Raw genomic sequence first — 20,729 nt, 5'->3', positions numbered from 1 at the left:
TATTTTCAACAATAATTTTGTTGCCTGTTTTGCCATCAATACATGTCACATATCAGTTTGCAAATATTGTTAAAACATTTTTGTTTTAATCTATGAGTTAATAAAGCCATATACAAACATGGTCTCTTTTTCCTTTCTTGATTAAGGCAGCTCCAAAATGCAGGTGTTTCAGCCTAGCTCAGTGCTATCTCTGGTGGTGGGGAAAATACAGAGCGTAGGGGTTGGTAATGTTGTCTAGTTGTGCCGTGATTGGCTCAGTGTTCTGTCACTCATGGGGATACTACRTCATCACAAAATCTACATAGCTCAAAAATGTAAGCTCCTTGGGTGCTACCACATATTTACATTAGAAGTGCCCATCCAAGAAGGCTCAAGGTCATTGGCTACAGATAAAATGACGTCAAATCACGTTATATCTACCGTAGCTTTGATTGGACTGATTCTTTAAAAATCTTAGCTAGCAAGCTAGACTAGCAGTCATCATCATGAATCAAGTTGATCATATACTGGCAAATCCTTTTCAATCCTTGTCATATGAAGAAAAATTATAGATAAAATGTATCGGTGCTCATCGGCCATTGGACATAAACATTAGACAACAAGTTGGAAATCACAAATTCAACAATGAGTGGTGTGGAAGGAATCAATGGCTAACTGCAACCGTTGCAAAGCAATCACTAGCCTGCTACTCAGTGGAGAGGGTGTGTGGTCCATGTCTGAGTTTAAGGGTTTCTTATCCAAGCTTTAAAGGATAAACATTCACATGCAATACCATAGGCCAGAAAAGGTTGAATACATTGGCCATGTTGTCAATCCAGCATGACTTCTGACGCATCCAAAGCAACTGGAAACTCGGAACTGGGAAATCTCAGACTTCTGTGAGTTCACCTTCCTGTTCAAGTGAGCACAGCACAACAAGGTGAGTCCAAAAATGTCTTGTATGCTTCTGCATAAATTATGTAATATGCCGGGGAGATATGTATACTGTAGCTATGAAAGTAATACTAAATGTTTGTTGTGTAGTAAGCTGTTAGTAGCCCATGTGCCTCACCCTAATAATTTGGTCCCTTTCACACTCATAACTTAGACTTCTGTTCTGACATGGTGGTGCACATGTAGCCTATAGCCTGTTGAATATTGTAAGAGCTTTCAGTGTCTGCTTATATGCCCCCTTTATTTGTCCTACGGTTCTGACTTGGTGTACATGGAGAATACTGTAAGAATGGCCCATKTTCTGAATTCTGTCGCTGTACATTTAAAAAATGCTGAACAAATAGTTATATTGACTAAGTTATTCTTAGCTTGCTTAATTGAAATTACGGATTGTCTCTTATCCGCGCATCGTTCCCTTATGCCATAGTTTGTACATCTCAAATGTCAGTAGAGCACATTTGTTTAAGCAAGTCAGCCATATCAGCTATGCTTTTTAAAAAGGCAGTAAATGAGGCTGAATTATCTGTGTCACTGCCAGACAAGGCTCCACTGATAGCCAGGTGTAGCGGTGTTAAGGATTCACTCCATGGTGCTGAAARGAAAGCTCTGCTGTTGGGACAGCTTTATGTAGGCCCTAACAGTTTGTGGGCACCGTTTGTCACCCTTATAGTGCAATTAATGTTGCTAATGTTATGCAGTGGCTTTTCTGGCATGCATCCACATATTTGGGGGGGGGGGAGTTTTCCCCACCAAGATTTACATTTTAAAATCACCACTGCGCACAGAACAGATCTATCGCTTCTTAGACTTGCTTTCAATGAGAATTACAAATCTATAACTCACAATTCTATGTAAATTTGGTCGGGTTGCCAAAAAAGTTACATATTGTAGGTTTAATATATTCTTGTGTATACACTTTTATTCACACATTCACACCCTCACCTTTCTGTATTACTGATGCTTCTTGTCTAGGTTCTTCCAACTGCTCAGCAACATGATCATTGTCTTTCTGAGGAATTTTAGCTAAAACACATTCAGATGAACCATGTTATGTTTGTTTTACACAATGCGCGTGATGCCTGTTGCAGAGTAGAACTCACTCACTTTGTGAGAAGGACATGCGCTTCCGAGCCTCTTCTCTTCTCCACTGCATGCGAGTCGTGTCTCCCATCATAACCTACGGACAAGAAAAACAAAACAAAGTTGATGTACTGAGGATCACCTCACAGCAGTTATATTTTAATGTAAGATATATAGATGTACTGCATAGATGGGGAACGTTCTATTACAGAGAAAATGAGACCGAATCTTACCCTGACCTGCTCGGGAGGCCAAAGTCCCCCCCATATAAACTGCAGGTATCCAAAGAGCACAATGACACTGAGGAAGGCAAAGTTGCTGGCCACACCTATCACTGCAGACATCACCGGGAAATTGTACAGGAGGTATCTATTAAGACAAAGGGTTCAGATATAGGAATAGAAGAGGATGGGGAATAGGAGAAAAACAAAAAAGGAAGATACAACAGTAGGTAAGAACATCAATGACATTCCATGTATTTGACTTATTGGCCTCAAATAATCTGGATTTGAAACAGATTTTTTTTATATACTATTGGAATACATTGGAATACCTTACCTGATGCCAGTGAAGAAAGCATGGATCCTGAGCTGAGCTGAATAGACCTGCACCCGCCGAGACTGAATCTCAATGACAGCGCCAACAGTGGGTTGATACTGTAGCGAGAGAAATGTACAGGTAGAGAGAAGCAGAGATCAATAATAAGAGAGAGAAAAATATTTTGACCTTATTACCTAAAAAGACTAGTCTGAGTTGGCCAGTCTTGCAGCACTGAACAAATGCAAGACCAAGTGGTCTGGCTTGCAAGACAATTAAAAGTCTAATAAAATGGGAAACTCATTCTTACTTTGAGAGGACATTTTATTTCCGACAGGTTGTATTTGTCTGGACTCCTTAATAAATGAGGTCTGTCCAAGTACTGTTTAATTGAAAGCACATGAACAGCGAAAGCTGCTGAAAGGGAAGTATGCTTGGTCAGGGAGGGTTTCACACAAGTAAAATCGAATTTCATCAAATAAAAATGAAATGGGTTGAGTGGAGATGAAGGGTGGAACTAAAAATAACAAGATCACTAATGTAAAATACATTTTACGGACACAGTGTATATAGGTTCAGAACTTGTGTGAAACAGCACAGTTGAAAAACATATGACAAATAGGATCACGGCACAAGGCAAGACCCAAATGCAGACACAGGAGGCAGATGGTTGGAGTCTTACAATGTTTATTCATCCAAAGGGGTAGGCAAAAGAATTTGTCTGTCCACGACCAAAGGTAAAAACCAGATCGGAGTCCAGGAGGTACAGAGTGGTAGACAGGCTCATGGTCAAGGCAGGCAGAATGGTCAGGCAGGCGGGTACAAAGTCCAGAAACAGGCAAGAGTTAAAACCAGGAAGACCAGAAAAAGGAGAATGCAAAAAGCAGGCGAACGGGAAAACCGCTGGTTGACTTAGAAACATACAAGACAACCTGGCACAGAGAAACAGGAAACACAGGGATAAATACACTGGGGAAAACAAGTGACACCTGGTGGGGGTGGAGACAATAACGAGGTCAGGTGGAACTGATCAGGGTGTGACAAATAGAAATCTAAACTGGATGGTGATGGGACCAAAGAGAACTATTGTAAAATACACTGTGTCCGTAAAATGAATATAGTATGTATAAGCTGGAAGTAGAAGCCTAAGTGTTGTTGTCCATTAGTTAACTCCAATTGGGGAAGGGGTGGAAGGGTTAGGGGAAAATAATAAAGGAAAAAATATACATTTTATATATTTACAAAAAAATATAGATGATGCAGAGCATTACATTGATAGAGCCACAATCTATCTGCAATATTAAAGCTGATCTACCACCCCCACTAAAAAAATAAATATACAGATAACTTGCAAATGGTAATCACAAGATCATGATGATCTGATTCAGTAAGAGGGCACAGTGAACTAAGTGCAAGCTCTGTGGGAGAGGAAAACAGATTTGACATGCACAGGCAACCACAAACAGCACTTACAGAATTGGCCTTGTAGTCTGAGAAGAGCTCAACCTCAACGAGCTGCTTCTGCTCCGTCATCCCAGTCAGCAGGAGAGGAGAGAACAGTAGAGTATTCAAGGTCTGCAGAAGACCAGAGCGGTAGTGCAGCATAGCCTGTTGGAGAAAAGAAAACAGTCACTGTCAGAGGGCCCCACAATAATCAAATACATCACATTGTGAAGTGTGAGAGGATATTTTATGTGGGAGGAAACGGAAGGAACGGACACGTTATGTTCCACTAAGAACAAACTAGCTCTGAAATGCTTGGAGAGGCTCAATAGTGGGGTTTGGTAGGGAGACAAAACAGAATAAACTTGGCACTTTAGCACTCACAGAGCGCACCACAGCTGCAACTGTCTGGTCATCGTTGGTGTAGCAAGACATCTTAATCATGAACATGCCAAGCTGTTTGTTGACAAGCGACTCAGGCATTTCCAGCTCTAAAGAGATTCGATATGGCTGACCATAGATCATAACCTAGGAAAGACAATGAGGGATAGAATACTGTGAGAGACAATGAGCATACCTGACTACAGCGATCATTTCTTAGCATATTGTAATTATATTAGCATCTACCTCAGGATAGACGGGGTGAGGGAAACGATGGTTATGTGTGAAGAGCATACCTGGTCTTTGCCATTCTTCAGCAGTGAGATGTTAGCCACAGGGAAAGAGCAGAGGACTGAATTGGTAGCATCACAGTCGGAACTAGAACAAACAGCGGCCAGGAAAAAAGGTGTGACGTTATGGGCCTATGCTTTTTACCTTGACATGGTACTAACAGCACAAAATAAAAATCTTGTGCAACAGCATAGAGCATTTTGTTAAGTGTAGCTAAATGCAAATGCAAAAGCAATTATTTGAAAGGAGTAGAAAGACTGGATTTTACTTCAATTTGAAGAAAAAAAGGCACCAAACAAACTTTCCATGATGTCTCCCAGTACCTGTAGTGGTAGTGCACTGGTGTAGAGAAGCTGACGGTGGGCATATAGGAGTAGTAGAAGCTACCATAGAGGAAGACGGCCACCCAGACCAGCAGCGCTAAAACGCAGAAGAGGATGGCAGCCTGCAGTAAAGTCCGACGGGCTCTGTGGAGAGTTACCCCCAACACAACTTGCAGCCACAGGAAAACTGGTCCCGTTACACCACCCATGGTGACCAACCCAGCACTGACTCTTTCCAGACGTTCCACACCACTCGCTGAGATCTCACTGCCTTTTATTCCTGTGGCTCCTGTTAAAAGCCCCTCGCTATCTCTTTCTGTCTCTCTCTCTCTCTCTCTCTCTCTCTCTCTCTGTTTACTTGGAAAATTAGTTTCTATTTTGAAGGTTATGGCGCCCTGTTCATTGGAAGACGCCCACTCAACAATGCCAACATTGGCCTGCTCATTTAAGTGAACTGCTGTACGGAATAATATCTATATATTTGTCACATCCCTTAATATGACATTACTTTCTTAGCTAATTTACATTTTCTTTGTCTACTGCAAGTTTAAAATCTGATAATGAGCTGTTGACAGGTCTTTAATATTATTTCTGTAACAAGCTGTAAAATAGAAGAGAATAGCATTGAGACTTTAATGCAGATGGATACGGAATACAAAAGCACCATTCAAATCTACATCACTCGGAAGATAAAAATCATTCTGCTTTAGGAATTTCTAGGAATATAATTTCTAGTGCATCATACAATGAGTTTTAAGAGTTTTTTTCTACACGGCCAATGGACATGTGAGATAGCAATTAGACATACACACACACAAGACAGATATGAAAATGTAAAAGATACAGGACTAGGGAATCCATCGAAATGACAAAACATTAAGTATAGCTAGCTACACTACATGACCAAAAGTATGTGGACACCTGCTCGTCAAAAATCTCATTCCAAAACCATGGGCATTAATATGGAGTTGGTCAATTGTCAACTCTATATACTCCCATCTCAAGTAAACCCCCTCTTCTCCCCACTCCTGGACAAGCTCACTGAGGGGAGGGACTTGCGCACAGACATTGTGGAGCCAAGAGCCCCGTTAATCACACCATCCCTTCACATGGTTTAACAGATACATTCACATACCACCCTGCATACCACTGCTGGCTTGCTTCTGAAGCTAAGCAGGGTTGGTCCTGGTCAGTCCCTGGATGGGAGACCAGATGCTGCTGGAAGTGGTGTTGGAGGGCCAGTAGGAGGCACTCTTTCCTCTGGTCTAAAAAAAAATATCCCAATGCCCCAGGGCAGTGATTGGGGACACTGCCCTGTGTAGGGTGCCGTCTTTCGGATGGGACGTTAAACGGGTGTCCTGACTCTCTGAGGTCATTAAAGATCCCATGGCACTTATCGTAAGAGTAGGGGTGTTAACCCCGGTGTCCTGGCTRAATTCCCAATCTGGCCCTCAAACCATCATGGTCACCTAATAATCCCCAGTTTACAATTGGCTCATTCATCCCCCTCCTCTCCCCTGTAACTATTCCCCAGGTCGTTGCTGCAAATGAGAATGTGTTCTCAGTCAACTTACCTGGTAAAATAACGGTAAAATAAATAAAAAACATATGAAGACAATGTTCCATTCTGTACTCCTCCCTTTCTGATATTCTGCATATTACCAGAGAAATGTAAAAGACAAGCCTGACCTCTCCCCTCTCTGGGCCCCAAGTGACTGAGCCCTAGTTGAGAAGGGAAAAGTGCAACTGACAACAGTATAGTCCAAAGGGATACATTCTAATGACAAGTATCTCACATAAGCATATTATGTAAAGTAACACATCCTTATTTATCTATGTTACAAGTACGAACTCAAATTTCTGATTCCAGATCCGCCAAGGTTACTCTAAGCAGTTTAGTCTCCTCAACTTACTCAATTTCCACAGTATTTATTACAAGATTCAGTTGAGGTTTAGGGTTTAGTGAATGATTTGTTCCAAATACAATGCTCTTAGTTTTTGAAATATTTGGGCAAATGTATTCTTTGCCACCCATTTGAACTAACTGCAGCTCTTTGTCTCAGCCTCCAGTATTTATGCTGCAGTAGTTTGTGTCGGGGGGCTAGGGTCAGTGGTTACTGGAGTACTTCTCCTGTCTTATCCAGTGTCCTGTGTGAATTTAAGTATGCTCCTCTCTATTTCTCTCGTTCTCCTCTTTCTCTCTGAGAACCTGAGCCCTAGGACCATACGTCAGACTACCGGGCATGATGACACCTTGCTGTCCCCAGTCCGCCTGGCCTTGCTGCATTTCAAGTTTTCAACTGGTTCTGCTGTGGTTACGGAACCCTACCTGTCCCAGACCTGCTGTTTTCAACTCTTAAATGATCGGCTATAAGAAGCCAACTGATTTATTTCCTGATTATTATTTGACCATGCTTGTCATTTATGAACATTTTGAAAATCTTGGCTCTCTCTAATTTTCTCCTTCTCTCTTTCTTTCTCTCGGAGGACCTGAGCCCTAGGACCATACGTCCGGGACTACCGGCCGTGGTGACTCCTTGCTGTCCCCAGTCCGCCTGGCCTTGCTGCTATTCCAGTTTCAACTGTTCTGCCTGCGGTTATGGAACCCCTACCTGTCCCAGACCTGCTGTTTTCAACTCTTATGATTGGCTATGAAAAGCCAACTGAAATTTATTCTCGATTATTATTTGACCATGCTTGTCATTTATGAACATTTTGAAAAATCTTGGCTCTCTCTAATTTTCTCCTTCTCTCTTTCTTTCTCTCGGAGGACCTGGGCCCGAGGACCATGCGTCGGGACTGCCGCCCGTGGTGACTCCCTTGCTGTCCCCAGTCCGCCTGGCCTTGCTGCTATTCCAGTTTCAGCTGTTCTGCCTGCGGTTATGGAACCGCCCCTGTCCCAGACCTGTTGTTTTTCAACTCTTGATGATCGGCTATGAAAAGCCAACTGAAAATTATTCATGATTATTATTTGAACCATGCTTGTCACTTATGAACATTTTTTGAACATCTTGCATAGTTCTGTTATAATCTCCACCGCGGCACAAGCCAGAAGAGGACTGGCCACCCTCCATAGCCTGGTTCCCTTCTAGGTGTGTCTTCCTAGGTTTTGGCCTTTCTAGGGAGTTTTTCCTAGCCACCGTGCTTCTACACCTGCATTACTAGCTGTTTGGGGTTTTAGGCTGGGTGTCTGTACAGCACTTCGAGATATTAGCTGATGTACGAAGGGCTATATAAAATAAAATTGATTGATTGATTGATTGATTTGTTAAGTGTTGCAGTGGGCCTCACGAGTCGCGCAGTTCGGGTTCGATCCCGGGCTGTGTTGCCGCCGGCCGCGACCAGGAGACCCATGAGGCGACGCACAATTGGCCCAGCGTCGTTTGGTTTGGGGGAGGGTTTGGCCAGCTGCAATGTCCTTGCCCCATCGCGCTCTAGCGACTCCTTGTGGCGACCGGGCGCATGCACGCTGACTTCGGTCACCAGCTGTAAGATTTTCCTCCGACACATTGGTGCGGCTGGCTTCCGGGTTAAGCGAGCAGTGTGTCAAGAAGCAGTGCGGCTTGGCGGGGCCATGTTTCAGACTACGCATGGCTCTTGACCTTCACCTCTCCCGAATCCGTATGGGAGTTGGGGAGAAAAAGGGGTGAAAAGTGATTTCACTCACTTTCGTAGTTGACGTGTAAAGTGTTGAGTCATCCGCATACATAGCCACACTGGCTTTACTTAAGGCCAGTGGCATGTCATTAGTAGAGTTTGAAAAAGTAAGGGGCCTAGACAGCTGCCCTGGGGAATTTCTGATTATACCTGGATTATGTTGGAGAGGCTTCCATTAAAGAACACTCTCTGTGTTCTGTTAGACAGGTAACTCTTTATCCACTATAGAGCAGGGGGTGTAAAGCCATAACACATACGTTTTTCAATCAGCAGACTGTGATCGATAATGTCAAAATCCGCACTGAAGTCTAACAAAACAGCTCCCACAATCTTTTTTATCATTAATATCTCTCAGCTAATCATCAGCAATTTGTGTAAGTGCTATGCTTGTTGAATGCCCTTCCCTATAAGCGTGCTGAAAATCTGTTGTCAATTTGTTTACAGTAAAACAGCACTGTATCTGGTGAAACACAATTTTTCCAAAAGTTTACTAAGGGTTGGTAACAGGCTTTTTGGTCGGCTATTTGAGCCAGTAAAGGGGGCTTTACAATTCTTGGGCAGGGGAATTACTTTTGCTTCCCTCCAGGCCTGAGGACACACAATTTCTAGTATGCTTAGATTGAATATACGGCAAATAGGAGTGGCAATATCATCCACTATTGTCCTCAGTAATTTTACATCCAAGTTGTCAGACCCTGGTGGCTTGTCATTGTTGATAGAGAACAATAATCTTTTCACTTATTCTACACTCATTTTACGGAATTCTAAAATAACAATGCTTGTCTTTCATAAACTTGGACGTGTTGTGTCAGTGTTTGTTGCAAGCATGTCATGCCTAAGCTTGCTAATTTTGCCAATGAAAAAATAATTTAAGTAATTGGCAATATCAGTGGGTTTTGTGATGAATGAGCCATCTGATTCAAGGAATGATGGAGCTGAGTTTTCCTTTTTGCCCAACATTTAATTTAAGGTGCTCCAAAGCTTTTTACAATATTTCTTTATGTCCTCTATCTTTGTTTGAGAGTGTTTCTTCTTCTTCTTATTCGGTTTACGTACAATTCCTTTGACCTCATGGCTTGGTTTTTGCTTTCACATACACTGTCAAATGTGGGACCTTATATAGACAGGTGTGTGTCTTTCCAAATCATATCTAATCAATTGAATTTACCACAGAAGGACTCCAATCAAGTTGTAGAAACATCTCAAGGATGATCAATGGAAACAGGATGCACCCGAGCACAATTTAGAGTCTCAAAATCAAATCAAATATTATTGGTCACACACACATGGTTAGCAGATGTTAATGTGAGTGTAGCGAAATGCTTGTGCTTCTGGTTCCGACAATGGGTAGCTTTGATGCACCTGTACTGACCTCACCTTCTGGATGATAGCGGGGTGAACAGGCAGTTCTCGGGTGGCTCGGGTGGTTGTTGTCCTTAATGATCTTTTGGCCTTCCTGTGACATCGGGTGCTGTAGGTGTCCTGGAGGGCAGGTAGTTTGCCCCCGGTGATGCGTTGTGCGTCTGCACTACCCTCTGGAGAGCCTTGCGGTTGTGGGCGGAGCAGTTGCCGTACCAGGCGGTGATGCAGCCAGACAGGATGCTCTCGATTGTGCATCTGTAAAAGCTGTTGCGCCTTCTTCACCACGCAGTCTGTGTGGGTGCATCATTTCAGTTTGTCCGTGATGTGTACGCCGAGGAACTTAAAACTTTCCATCTTCTCCACTACTGTCCCGTCAATGTGGATCAGGGGATGCTCCCTCTGCTGTTTCCTGAAGTCCACGATCATCTCCTTTGTTTTGTTGACATTGAGTGAGAGGTTATTTTCCACACTCCGAGGTCCCTCACCTCCTCCCTGTAGGCTGTCTCGTCGTTGTTGGTAATCAAGCCTACCACTGTTGTGTCGTCTGCAAACTCGATGATTGAGTTGGAGGCGTGCATGACCACGCAGTCATGGGTGAACAGGGAGTAAAGGAGAGAGCTGAGAACGCACCCTTGTGGGGCCCCAGTGTTGAGGATCAGCGGGGTGGAGACGTTGTTTCCTACCCTCACCACCTGGGGGCGGCTTGTCAGGAAGTCCAGGACCCAGTTGCACAGGACGGGGTCGAGACCCAGGGTCTCGAGCTTAATGATGAGTTTGGAGGGTACTATGGTGTTAAATACTGAGCTGTACTCAATAAACAGCATTCTTACATAGGTATTCCTCTTGTCCAGATGGGATAGGGCAGTGTGCAGTGTGATGGCGATTGCGTCGTCTGTGGACCTATTGGGGTGGTAAGCAAATTGGAGTGGGTCTAGGGTATCAGGCAGGGTGGAGGTGATATGATCCTTGATTAGTCTCTCAAAGTTACCTTAGTTCAGTTACCTTAGCATTCTTGGGAACAGGAACAATGGTGTCCATCTTGAAGCATGTAGGCACAGCAGACTGGGATAGGGATKGATTGAATATGTCCATWAACACACCAGCCAGCTGGTCTGAGGACGCGGCTAGGGATGCCATCTGGGCCGGCAGCCTTGCGAGGGTTACTTTTTCTTTCTCTACTGCAAGTTTAAAATCTGATAATGTGCTGGCCGGTCTTAAATAATATTTCTGTAGCAAGCTGTAAAATAGAAGAGAATAGCATTGAGACTTTAATGCAGATGGATACGGAATACAAAAGCACCATTCAAATCTACATCACTCGGAAGATATAAATCATTCTGCTTTAGGAATTTCTAGGAATATAATTTCTAGTGCATCATACAATGAGTTTTAAGACTTTTTTCTACACGGCCAATGGACATGTGAGAGAGCAATTAGACATACACACACACAAGACAGATATGAAAATATAAAAGATAAAGGACTAGGGAATCCATCGAAATGACAAAACATTAAGTATAGCTAGCTACACTACATGACCAAAAGTATATGGACACCTGCTCGTGAAAAATCTCATTCCAAAACCATGGGCATTAATATGGAGTTGGTCCCACCTTTCCTGCTATAACAGCCTCCACTATTCTGGGAAGGCTTTCCACTATATGTTGGAACATTGCTTTGGGGACATGCTTCCATTCAGCCACAAAAGCATTAGTGAAGTCGGGCACTGATGTTGAGCGATTAGGCCTGGCTCACAGTTGGCGTTACAATTCATCCCAAATGTGTTCAATGGGGTTGAGGTCAGGGCTCTGTGCAGGCCAGTCAAGTTCTTCCACACCAATCTCAACAAACCATGTCTATATGGACCTTGCTTTGTGCACGGGGGCATTGTTATGCAGAAAAAGGGCCTTCCCCAAACTGTTGCCATAAAGTTGGAAGCACAGAATCGTCTAGAATGTCATTGTATGCTGTAGCGTTAAGATTTCCCTTCGCTGGAACTAAGCGCCCTAGTCCGAAACATGAAAAACAGCCCAAGACCATTCTTCCTCCTCCACCAAACTTTACAATTGGCACTATACATTGGGGCAGGTAGTGTTCTCTTGGCATCTGCCAAATCCAGATTAGTCCGTCAGACTGGCAGATGGTGAAGCGTGATTCATAGTTCCAGAGAACGTGTTTCCACTGCATCCAGAGTCCAATGGCGGCAAGCTTTACACCACTCTAGCCAACGCTTGGCATTGCGCATGGTGATCTTAGGCTTGTGTGCGGCTGCTCGGCCATGGAAACCCATTTCATGAAGCTCCTGACAAACAGTTATTGTGCTGACGCTGCTTCCAGAGGTAGTTTGGAACCAGGTAGTGAGTGTTGCAACCGAGATAATTTTTGCGTGGTATGTGCTTCAGCACTCAGTGTTCACGTTCTCTGAGCTTGTGTGGCCTACCACTTCTGAGCTGAGCCGTTGTTGCTCCTAGACATTTCTACTTCACAATAACAGCACTTACAGTTGACCAGGGCAGCACTAGCAGGGAAGAAATTTGATGAACTGACTTGTTGGAAAGGTGGAATCCGATGACGGTACCACGTTGAAAGTCACTTGCCAGTGTTTGTCTATGGAGATTGCATGGCGGTGTGCTCGATTTTATACACCAAATCCACTAATTTGAAGGGGGTCCACTTACTTTTGTATGCACAGTGCATTCGGAAAGTATTGAGACCCCTTGACTTTTTCCACATCTTGTTACGTTACAGCCTAATTCTAAAATGGTTGAAATTGATTTTTTTCCCTCATCAATCTTTGAGCCCTAGTCTACACACAATACCCCATAATGACCAAGAAAAAAAGATTTTTTGAAATGTTTAAAATGTANTGATTTTTTTCCCTCATCAATCTTTGAGCCCTAGTCTACACACAATACCCCATAATGACCAAGAAAAAAAGATTTTTTGAAATGTTTAAAATGTATTAAAAAACTAAACAGAAATGCCTTATTTACAAAAGTATTCAGACCCTTTGCAATGAAACTCATAATTGAGCTCAGGTGCATCTTTTTTGACCATCCTCAAGATAATTCTACAACTTGATTGGATTCCATATGTGGTAAATTCAATTGAATGGACATGATTTGGAAAGGCACACACCTGTCCTTATAAGGTCCCACAGTTGACAGTGCATGTCAGAGCAAAAACCAAGCCATGAGGTCGAAGGAATTGTCCGTAGACCTCAGAGACAGGATTGTGTCGAGGTACAGACCTGGGGAAGGGTACAAAAAAATTCTGCGGCATTGAAGGTCCCCAAGAAAGCAGTGCTCTTCCTAGAGCTAGCCGCCCAGCTAAACTGAGTAATCGGGGCAGAATGGCCTTGGTCAGGGAGGTGACCAAGAACCTGATGGTCACTCTGACAGAGCTCCAGAATTCCTCTGTGGAGATGGGAGAACCTTCTAGAAGAACAATCATCTCTGCAGTGCTTCACCAATCAAGTCTTTATGGTAGAGTGGCCAGACGGAAGTTACTCCTCAGTAAAAGGCACATGACAGCCAGCTAGGAGTTTGCCAAAAGGCACCTAAAGGACTCTCCGATAATGATAAACAAGATTCTCTGGTCTGATGAAACTAAGATTGAACTCTTTGGCCTGAATCCCAATCATCACTTCTGGAGGAAACCTGGCACCATCCCTACGGTGAAGCATGGTGGTGGCAGCATCATAATGTGGGGATGTTTTTCAGTGGCAGGGACTGGGAGATTAGTCAGGACCGAGTGAAAGATGACCGGTGCAAAGTACAGAGAGATCCTTAATGAAAACCTGCTCCAGAGCACTCAAGACCTCAGACTGGGGTGAAGGTTCACCTTCCAACAGGAAAACGACCCTAAGCACACAGCCAAGACAAYGCAGGAGTGGCTTCAGGGCAAGTCTCTGAATGTCCTTGAGTGGCACAGCCAGAGCCCGGACTTGAACCGGATCGAATATCTCTGGAGAGACATGAAAATAGCTATGCAGCGACGCTCCCCATCTAACCTGACAGAGCTTGAAAGGATCTGCAGAGAAGAATGGGAGAAACTCTCCAAATACAGGTGTGCCAAGCTTGTAGCTTCATACCCAAGAAGACTTGATGCTGTAATCGTTGCCAAAGGTGTTTCAACAAAGTACTGAGTAAAGGGACTGAATTCTTATGTAAATGTGATATATACATTTTTATTTTCAGTACATTTGCAAAAATTTCTAAAAACCTGTTTTCACTTTGTCATTTTGGGGTAATGTGTGTAGATTGATGAGGGGGKAAAAACATTTAATCAMTTTTAGAATAAGGCTGTATCATAACAAAATGTGGAAAAAGTCAAAGGGTCTGAATACTTTCCCGAATGCAATGTATAGTGTAACTATGCTGCTGCTGGCCAGAGCCCCTATAATAGAAGACTCATCTGCTGCTGGCTAGCTAGCTTCAACATTATCGTAAAGATAACAACATTTCAAAATTATCATGAATGACAGTGGTAGCTACCCATATATTTAGACAGAATGTCATTTATTTTATATGATCTAGGATTCAGTTGACATATTAAAATCTTGATAGCAATACACATATAAAGGTAGCAAGCTAACGTTATAGCCAGCTACATGGGAAAAATGGCTAACTCGCGCAAGGCAAGTGCAAGTGATTGGCAAGAATGCATCGAAATGTGCAACATCCTTATAGTCACCTTTTCGTCTATAGTACCTCAAGCACTATAGATAAATAATGTACATACACATAATTGTGATTATTCAAAGTTAAACATCGTATMATATTTATGATACACACTTCTATTTATTGTAGATAGCTAGCTACTTTCTAAAAATGCAAAAACTACAGCCAAACTGCAAATAAGATACGGACGAGAGGACAAACTTCAAGAGCAAACCGACTCGTTCATGTGCAAAGGGGGTTGAAGTTGATATAATTTCACACATCAGTATGTAACCCATGAAAATTGTTATGTATGAGAATGGATGTAGACATTTCAAATGAGAAAGATAAAATAGATTAGATTAGGTAAGATAACGTGGTCAAAACCATAGCCTATGCTTAACAGCTCATAGAAATTCTTATTAATATGTTCATCATTAATAGAAAAATAATTCAACTGAATTCAACATTATAAGAAATATTATCCATGCCATTGTCCTTGTTCACATCTTCTATTCTCTCCAATTTAATAGATTGAGATAGAGACTGTAACATGAGAGGTGTGATGGGAAAGGGAGGAAGGGTGGAGAAAGGAAGGGGCAAGTGATGGGCAGCGTTGGTAGGGTGGACTACAAATATCTCTTGCCAAGGTGGGAAAGACCATTGAGGGCAGTATGATGATAGAATGTAAAAGTCAAAGAGCCCAGAAACTGCAGCAGTTCCCATGGCAACAGAAGAGAGAGGTAGAGAGTAACTAATAAATAATATAAATTCTAACAGTGCATATCAATGATTGTGAATATTGTATTTGGCCTGGACATAACATCATGTTCATCTTTTGTTATGTCAACGATTTAGTATGTGAGACTCCATATCCGCCTCATTCCCCTTTCTTTTCATGTAGAGATGGTATGATCCAGCTTGCAGAAGAAAATCGATTCCAATGGAGCCCTCCTCCCTTTGCCCGGAAGGTTCCACTCACTGCAGAGGGGGTTCTTATGCATGTACTAGGAGTCTGATGTTCATTATAACAGAATTTCAGGGTACAGGACGGTTTACCAGAACGGTGTAGCATACATGAGGGGTGGGGTTCAGCTACACYAAAAGCCCTAACACGGGCAGATAGAGGGAGAGAGAGAAGTGGAGGAAGAGAAAGTACCTGAAGAGGAATACAACAAGGGTAAGGGAGAGGATGACAAGAGGTGATGAAGGAAAGGAATAATCAGAGGAGCGGGAGAGGCCCAGAATGGACTGGTGTTTTTGCCTCTCTCTTTCTCCAGTTAGTGATTTCTCTTCACACTTCTTGTCCATTCATTATTTGTTTCCTGTTGAACTTTCTCTGCGTACTGTCACTTCAACTTGATTTGTATTAGCCAGGCAGTGGTGTACTGTCACTTCAACTTGATTTGTATTAGCCAGGCAGTGGTGTACTGTCACTTCAACTTGATTTGTATTAGCCAGGCAGTGGTGTGCTGTCACTTCAGAACTTGATTTGTATTAGCCAGGCAGTGGTGTGTTGTCACTTCAACTTGATTTGTATTAGCCAGGCAGGTGTGTGCTGTCACTTCAACTTGATTTGTATTAACCAGGCAGTGGTGTACTGTCACTTCAACTTGATTTGTATTAGCCAGGCAGTGGTGTGCTGTCACTTCAACTTGATTTGTATTAACCAGGCAGTGGTGTACTGTCACTTCAACTTGATTTGTATTAGCCAGGCAGTGGTGTGCTGTCACTTCAACTTGATTTGTATTAGCCAGGCAGTGGTGTGTCTGTCACCAACTTGATTTGTATTAGCCAGGCAGTGGGTGTTCTGTCACTTCAACTTGATTTGTATTAGCCAGGCAGTGGTGTGCTGTCACTCAACTTGATTTGTATTACCAGGCAGTGGTGTACTGTCACTTCAACTTGATTTGTATTAGCCAGGCAGTGGTGTACTGTCACTTCAACTTGATTGTATTAACCAGGCAGTGGGTGTGCTGTCACTTCAACTTGATTTGTATTAGCCAGGCAGTGGTGTACTGTCACTTCAACTTGAATTGTATTAACCAGGCAGTGGTGTACTGTCACTTCAACTTGATTTGTATTAGCCAGGCAGTGGTGTGCTTATATCCTTCGCATATTTGATGTTGATATGATTTGATGATATTCACATACATCTAGATCTTTGTGTTGAGGCATTTGTGCATTTGGCCCAGTTTTTTGGCTGCTTGAGCCATTCAATTGGTGTGTTCCCGTCAAATGAGGTCCCATAAATAACTGTCCATATCAAATATATCTACAAAATCCCATCATCCTGACCTAAAACTATTTGTTTTCAACAAGAATAAGGGGCTGTTTCTATACTTTCTATAAGCTCTAGAGATTGTCCTGCCATTGGGATCATAGTGCTGTCTGCTTGAACACATAATGACAGACAAACTCATGATAAAATTAATAGAATATACCCTATTTTACATTATTTAAAGATTACAGCTAGAGTGGTAATGGTAGAGAAAATCATACATGGTCTCTGAACATACGTGTATTGTACTCTTGGTTGTCCACATATTCTATAAAAAGCACTTATCTTTCAGCCAGTACATATACACATATTAAAGAAGCCCTCCGGGATCCAAAATCATAACATATATTGCACGAATTGGATTCGTAACATATCCCACGAAATGCTAAATTCGTATGATATCATACAAATTGCAAAATTCGTAACATATCATACGAAATGGATGACATAGTACACAATTGGATGACGTAGTACACGAACAACGGGGACCATGTTTGGCTCGTGAGCACCACTTTCAAAAACTACTGGCTGAAATTTTACAAAAGTTTGAGATTGCATCTTTAACCGACTTAAGATGACTATCTGTATAGCAAATCAATTGTACACTGACAATTAAACCAATCATCCATGTACACATTATGAATTGTCCTACAGCTTGTAAAGATGCATGCAACAATTTAAACGATTTTACTGAGTTCAAATCAAATGAAATTGTATTTGTCACATGCGCCGAATATAACAGTATTTCCGTGAAATGCTTAATTACAAGCCCTTAACCAACAATGCAGTTCAAGAAATAGAGTTACGAAAATATTTACTAAATAAAATAAAGTAAAAATTAACACAATAAAATAACAATAATGAGGCTATATAGGGGGTACAAGTTAGTCGAGGTAATTTGTACATGTATGTAGGGGTAACGTGACTATGCATAGATAATAAACAGCGAGTAGCAGCAGTTTAAAAACAAGGGGGGGGGGTCAATGTAAATAGTCTGGGTGGTCATTTGATTAATTGTTCAGCAGTCTTATTTCTTGGGGGTAGAAGCTGTTAAGGAGCCTTTTGGACCTAGACTTGGCACTCTGGTACCGCTGGCCGTGCGGTAGCAGAGAGAACAGTCTGTGACTTGGGCGACTGGAGTCTTTGCAATTTTTTGGGCCTTCCGCTGACACCGCCTAGTAAAAAGGTCCTGGATGTTAAAGTTCATATAAGGAAATCACTCAATTGAAATAAATTCATTAAGCCCTAATCTATGGATTCACATGACTGGGCAGGGGCGCAGACATGGGTGGGCCTTGGAAGGCATAGGCCCATCCACTTGATAGCCAGGCCCAGCCAATCAGAATGAGTTTTCCCACAAAAAAAGGCTTTATTACAGACAGAAATACTCCTCAGTTTCATCAGCTGTCCGGGTGGCTGGTCTCAGACAATCCCGCAAGTGAAGAAGCCGGATTTGGAGGTCCTGGGATGGCATGGTTACACGCGGTCTGCGGTTGTGAGGCCAGTTGGACATACTGCCAAATTCTCTAAAACGACGTTGGAGGCGGCTTATGGTAGATAAATGAACATTTAATTCTCTGGCAACAAGTCTGGTGGACATTCCTGCAGTCAGCATGCCAACTGCACACTSCCTCAAAACTTGAGACATCTGTGGCATTGTGTTGTGTGACAAAACTGCACATTTTAGAGTAGCCTTTTATTGTCCCCAGCACAAGGTGCACCTGTAAAAAGATCATGCTGTTTAATCAGTTTCTTGATATGCCACACCTGTCAGGTGGATGGATTATTTTAGCAAAGGAGAAATGCTCACAAACAGATGCAAACAAATTTGTGCACATAATTTGAGAGAAATAATCTCTTTGTGCATATGGAAAATTTCTGGGATCTTTTATTTCAGCTCGAGAAACATGGGACCAACATGTTGCGTTTATATTTTTGTCCAGTATAAAAACATCCCTGTATTATAGAGATTTTTATTATATATAGATGAGATATTGTTTTTCTTGGGCAGGGAGCTTATTTGTATTTTTTTATTTAACCTTTATCTAGGCAAGTCAGTTAAGAACAAATTCTTATTTTACAATGACGGCCTACCCCGGCCACACCACACCCCGGCCACACCACTAACCCCGATGCTGGGCCAATTGTGCGCTGCCCTATGGGACTCCCGATCACGGCCSGCTGTGATACAGCCTGGAATCGAACCAGGGTCTGTAGTGACACCTCTAGCAGTGAAATGCAGTGCCTTAGACCGCTGCGCCACTCGGGAGCCCTGAGTGGCAAGGAAGTAGTAAATTACACCATTGGTCCCTGGAGATAGACAGAGGAGGAAGGAGAGCAGAGGAAGATTGAAGTAAATGAGCTAAAAAAGTGTGTCAAATTTAGGAGGGAGTGGAATTGGATGCAGTCAGTGATTCATATATATTTTCACTGATAAGAATCCATAGAAATGTAATCTACCTAGAATGAATGCAGTGCAATGTTTTAATGTGATGCACCATGATGTACATCTGCCTTTCCAGCCGTCAGTGGTCTTTTTTCTGAAACAAATAATTGAATGTGTTTGCGTCAAACATGTGCCAAATGTATTCTTGGCTCTCTTGACAGGATGAAAGGAGACACCCCAGTGAACAGCACCATGAGTGTCGGCCACGCCAGGAAGCTGGTGGAGCAATTGAAGATTGAAGCCAGCTTTTGCAGGATCAAGGTAAGCCTCGGCAGAGGCATCATGCCCATTGAAACTGAGGGGGCACATTGCGCGTGCCTTAATGCCTTTGGTGAATGACCACATCTTCATTTCCAGTCTTGATTACCACTATTTGCCACCCTCAGGTATCAAAGGCGGCTGCAGACCTGATGGCATACTGTGATACCCACGCCATTGAGGACCCCCTCATCACCCCTGTGCCCACCTCGGAGAACCCATTCAGGGAGAAGAAGCTCTTCTGTGCACTCCTTTGAGACAAGCCACAGGATGGTTGTGAAAAACAATGTCCAGACAAAAATTTACATTTACATAAACAATACGTAACCATTAACATATAAGGAGTCATGATGATAGCCTTTCAAAACAAATACACATCTAAAACACACCAACAAAGCTAACAGAATCTTGAACCGAAGAAAAACATACAAGTGGATATACTGTAAATACATTATGCAACATTAAATAGCTAATTTCTCAAATCAACTCAATAGGCAAGATGGATGATGGAGAGGGGTGACAACACAAATTGGAATTATTTGGAACTTTTAATACACACTTCATGGTAAATATCCATTGCCTGCCCTAATCAGCCTTTGTTAAATAGTTTGTCTGCGATAGACAGTCCTGGATGTCACTTTTTTAAGCGTTGTTGCAGAAATTTAGGTGCCACTGGATCAGTAATTGAATCTTCATTTAACTAGGCAAGTCAGTTAAGAACAAATTCYTATTTACAATGGCGGCCTACAACGGCCAACGCTGGGTGAATTGTGCGCCGCCCTATGGGACTCCCAATCACAGCCGGTTGTGATACAGCCTGGATAAATGATAAAAGCGGTTTAACTTGTCAAGTGGGTGCCTAATAATAAATAAGTTATGCCTTTATGACAATAACATTAACTAAGAGGTACATTTCATAAATTGTTCTTCATTTCGAGACCAGTCTTTAAGGTTGCTTAGGAATATTATCACTCTTCAGATCAGTGTTACAATGTAGACCTTCACTGTTTATATTTCTTAAAAATAAAGAGCTCTGAATAAAAGGAGACATGGTAATCAAAGTTTAAAATAAACAC

At 42.5% G+C, this 20,729-nt stretch overlaps 2 protein-coding genes across 3 annotated transcripts; one reads left to right on the top strand and one right to left on the bottom strand.

The window, feature by feature from the left end:
- Positions 1-251: 251 nt before the first annotated feature.
- LOC111950234 (seipin-like) lies at positions 252-5,299 on the bottom strand. Its single transcript, XM_023967652.2, has 9 exons — positions 4,989-5,299; positions 4,671-4,752; positions 4,378-4,521; positions 4,024-4,158; positions 2,572-2,669; positions 2,247-2,382; positions 2,038-2,110; positions 1,876-1,956; positions 252-892 (listed from the first exon to the last, which is right to left on the bottom strand). Exons 1-9 carry the CDS (start codon positions 5,195-5,197, stop codon positions 885-887), a joined length of 966 nt encoding a protein of 321 aa, XP_023823420.1. The 5' UTR covers positions 5,198-5,299; the 3' UTR covers positions 252-884.
- Positions 2,384-20,149, top strand: LOC111950236 (guanine nucleotide-binding protein G(I)/G(S)/G(O) subunit gamma-3-like). Of its 2 annotated transcripts, none has more exons than XM_023967655.2 (3): positions 2,384-2,464; positions 19,557-19,656; positions 19,782-20,007. In XM_023967655.2, the coding sequence occupies exons 2-3, from the start codon at positions 19,558-19,560 to the stop codon at positions 19,908-19,910; spliced, it is 228 nt and encodes a 75-aa protein (XP_023823423.1). In that variant the 5' UTR covers positions 2,384-2,464; position 19,557; the 3' UTR covers positions 19,911-20,007. The 2 variants fall into 2 exon arrangements, with proteins under 2 accessions (XP_023823423.1, XP_023823422.1); XM_023967654.2 differs by lacking the exon at positions 2,384-2,464 and adding an exon at positions 15,694-15,848 and having other exon boundaries at positions 19,782-20,149.
- Positions 20,150-20,729: the final 580 nt, after the last annotated feature.

Source organism: Salvelinus sp. IW2-2015, linkage group LG23 (genome assembly GCF_002910315.2).
Source record: "Salvelinus sp. IW2-2015 linkage group LG23, ASM291031v2, whole genome shotgun sequence".
Taxonomy (NCBI): Eukaryota; Metazoa; Chordata; class Actinopteri; order Salmoniformes; family Salmonidae; genus Salvelinus; species Salvelinus sp. IW2-2015.
The sequence above is the reverse complement of the archived record's forward strand: the minus strand, read 5'-3'. Positions and strand labels throughout refer to the sequence as shown.